At 43.8% G+C, this 2,727-nt stretch overlaps 1 protein-coding gene across 1 annotated transcript in view; it reads right to left on the reverse strand.

Annotated features, from left to right (window-relative positions):
• Positions 1-1,843, reverse strand: part of LOC107291316 (alpha-2,8-sialyltransferase 8F-like) — a 6,684-nt gene extending 4,841 nt beyond the window's left edge. Inside the window, exons 1-2 of the mRNA XM_015820308.1 lie at positions 1,761-1,843; positions 289-433 (exon numbers count right to left, since the gene is read on the reverse strand). Of these exons, the coding sequence (XP_015675794.1) occupies positions 289-433; positions 1,761-1,843 (228 nt within the window). The remainder of the gene's footprint in view (positions 1-288; positions 434-1,760) is intronic.
• Positions 1,844-2,727: the final 884 nt, after the last annotated feature.

The raw sequence follows: 2,727 nt of genomic DNA on the forward strand, positions 1-2,727 counted from the left end.
AGCGTACAGGTCGGTGGGAGGTAATCTGTGGCAGGAGGCGGTCTCGAAGATAGCCAGGTCCGATAGCCAGGTCCGATGCCATGGAGCGCTTTAAAGATCATAGTCAGTGATCATATGACCATGGGGCTGTAAGTGTGAAAAACAGCCATAAATCCCTTTTTTTAGTGCCATTGTAATGGTCACTAAATGAACCGTTGTTAAGTCAAGGATTACCTGTATTCTGCTAACACGTCCTGCCCCCATTGGTTTCCCCTCCCACCAAAACCCAAACAATGCATCTTCTCTTACCTCCAATAGCATATTTGTCAGCTTGGAATCCACAGTTATAATTTTAACTTTCACACCATCAAAATGGATGGTGGATCCCAGCGGTGCGTTTTCCTTGGTTACCACCAGCCGATGAGAGGCATTGCAGCACTGTCCCAGCTCTGCTCTAAAAGAAGGCAGCGGTGGGGGTTAACTTGGAAAGGGATCCTTGTGCAGCAGCAGCCAAAAAAGTCAATGCAATCCTAAATTCCATCCTTCCGAGATCGGTAAAATGAGGATCCAGATTATTGGGGGCAATATGGTGACTCTTTAAACCGCTTGGAGAGGGCTATAAAGCACTGTGAAGCAGTATATAAGTCTAAGTGCTATTGCTGTTGCTAAGTTGCATTAACAGAGGGATTGAATCAAGATCACGTGAAGTTTCCACCCGTTGCTTCTTGTCCTGCCTGTCCCTCTTCTTTGTGGCAGCCCCTAAGATATTGAAACACTGCTATCATGTCCCGCCTCGTCCTTCTCTTCATTAAACTAGACATACCCAATTCCAGCAACCGTTCCTTATATGTTTTAGCCTCCAGTCCCCTAATCATCTTTGTTGCTCTTCTCTGTACTCTTTCTAGAGTCTCAACATCTTTTTTACATCGTGGTGACCAAAACTGGATGCAGTATTCCAAGTGTGGCCTTACCAAGGTATTGTAAAGTGGTATTAATACTTCATGTGATCTTGATTCTATCCCTCTGTTAATGCAGCCTAATGAATCATGAGGTTTTCCCATTGACTTTGCTTATCACAAACAGTGATCACATAACCCCAGGACACTGCAACCATCATAAATACCACTTGCCAACTTTGGATCACATGGCCGTGGGAATGCTGTCACGGTTGTAGATGCGGAGACTGGTCGTAAGTCACTTTTTGAGTGTGGTTGTAACTTCAAACAGTCAATAAGTGAACGGTTATAAGTCAAGTACTACATGCAATAAACCTGTCCAATGGTTAAAGTAATCAAAGGGCAGTGTCAGCTGCCACCTTGGGCTTGCTTGTGCTTTGCTGATATGCGGTGACACTGCCATGAACTATGGAGAAGAGGGACGAAATGGGGAATGCTTGGGAAACCGAAAGTAGGTGCTGTGCCTTCTCGAGAAGCTGCTTCAAGGTCGCCCAGCTGGAAGGAGGAGAGAGCGGCATACCAGAGCATGCTCGATCTGACCGTTAGGAAAGCCAGGTTGCAAGATTTTAATTGGTTAACCTGGGGTGGGAAACGAAAGACAGTTAAGGAGGGGAAAGTATAACATAGGGATTTTGACGCGCGAATCTCAGTTCTGGCTATGCATTGCTGCAATCCACGACCTCTAATTAAAAAAATATACCGTTCTCAGCAAATGGAGCCAAGGATCGTTTTCCATTTAGAGGTTTAAGTTTGTGGCAGGTCTGACAGGCAGGCAAGCCAATACCTTTTCAAACTGTGATTTGGGTAAACCAGTAGCATTATTACCTATGCTGCATAACGGCTGTAGCATTGGGTTTCCAAGGGCACTCCTGAATAAGCATCAGCTGCCACCTTAGCACCTCGTCCATGGAGAATTTTCCATTCTTAAATAATGGATCCTGACTTCCAGCACTATCATTAAAATGGAGAGAAGAAAACATTTTCTCCCAGGAACTTTCTAATGGTACCTCCCTTCCCAGACCAGGCAGAGTGAAATTAAGCTCCAACGCAGATTCATAAAAACTTGATATAATTCTTGTGAAGGTATATTTATTAATATATATGTATATAGGTGTGTATCCATCTGTCTGTCTGTCTGTCTATTTATCTATATCTTATCTCTATCTGTAATCTATACCTCTACCTATAGACCTCTACCTAATCTAATCTAATCTACATCTAATCTCTCTATCTAATACATATCTATCTATCTATCTATCTATCTATCTATCTATCTATCTATCTATCTATCTATCTATCTATCTATCTATCTATTCTGGGTCTGTGTTTGTGTTTGTGTATGTGTGTGTGTACATTCCTTAACTCAGTAGTGGCGAACCTATGGCACGGGTCCAGAGGCGGCACTCAGAGCCCTCTCTGTGGGCACGTGCGCCGTCGCCCCAGTCCTAGGCCCTTCAGCTGGGTTTTATAAAACCTTTTCGCGTTAGGCCTCCGCCGCCGTGTACAAAAAAAAAAAGTTCAATCAATCAGTCAATTTCAACTTCTTGTGGGGAAAAAAAAGATCTTGCAAAGTTGGAATTGATTGATTGAACTTTTTAGTCTCGCTCAGTCTGCTGTTACCATCGCAGCCACGCCCACCCAATGGGCCACACCCACCCAATGGGCCACACCCACTCAGCACCCGACAATGCATAAGTGGGTTTTGGGTTGCAGTTTGGGCACTCGTACTCTAAAAGGTTTCTGCCTTAACATTTCCCCCAAATTCTCCTTATTTTATTTTTTAAATATTTTC

Source organism: Protobothrops mucrosquamatus, unplaced genomic scaffold (genome assembly GCF_001527695.2).
Source record: "Protobothrops mucrosquamatus isolate PMUCROS unplaced genomic scaffold, P.Mucros_1.0 scaffold1116, whole genome shotgun sequence".
Taxonomy (NCBI): Eukaryota; Metazoa; Chordata; class Lepidosauria; order Squamata; family Viperidae; genus Protobothrops; species Protobothrops mucrosquamatus.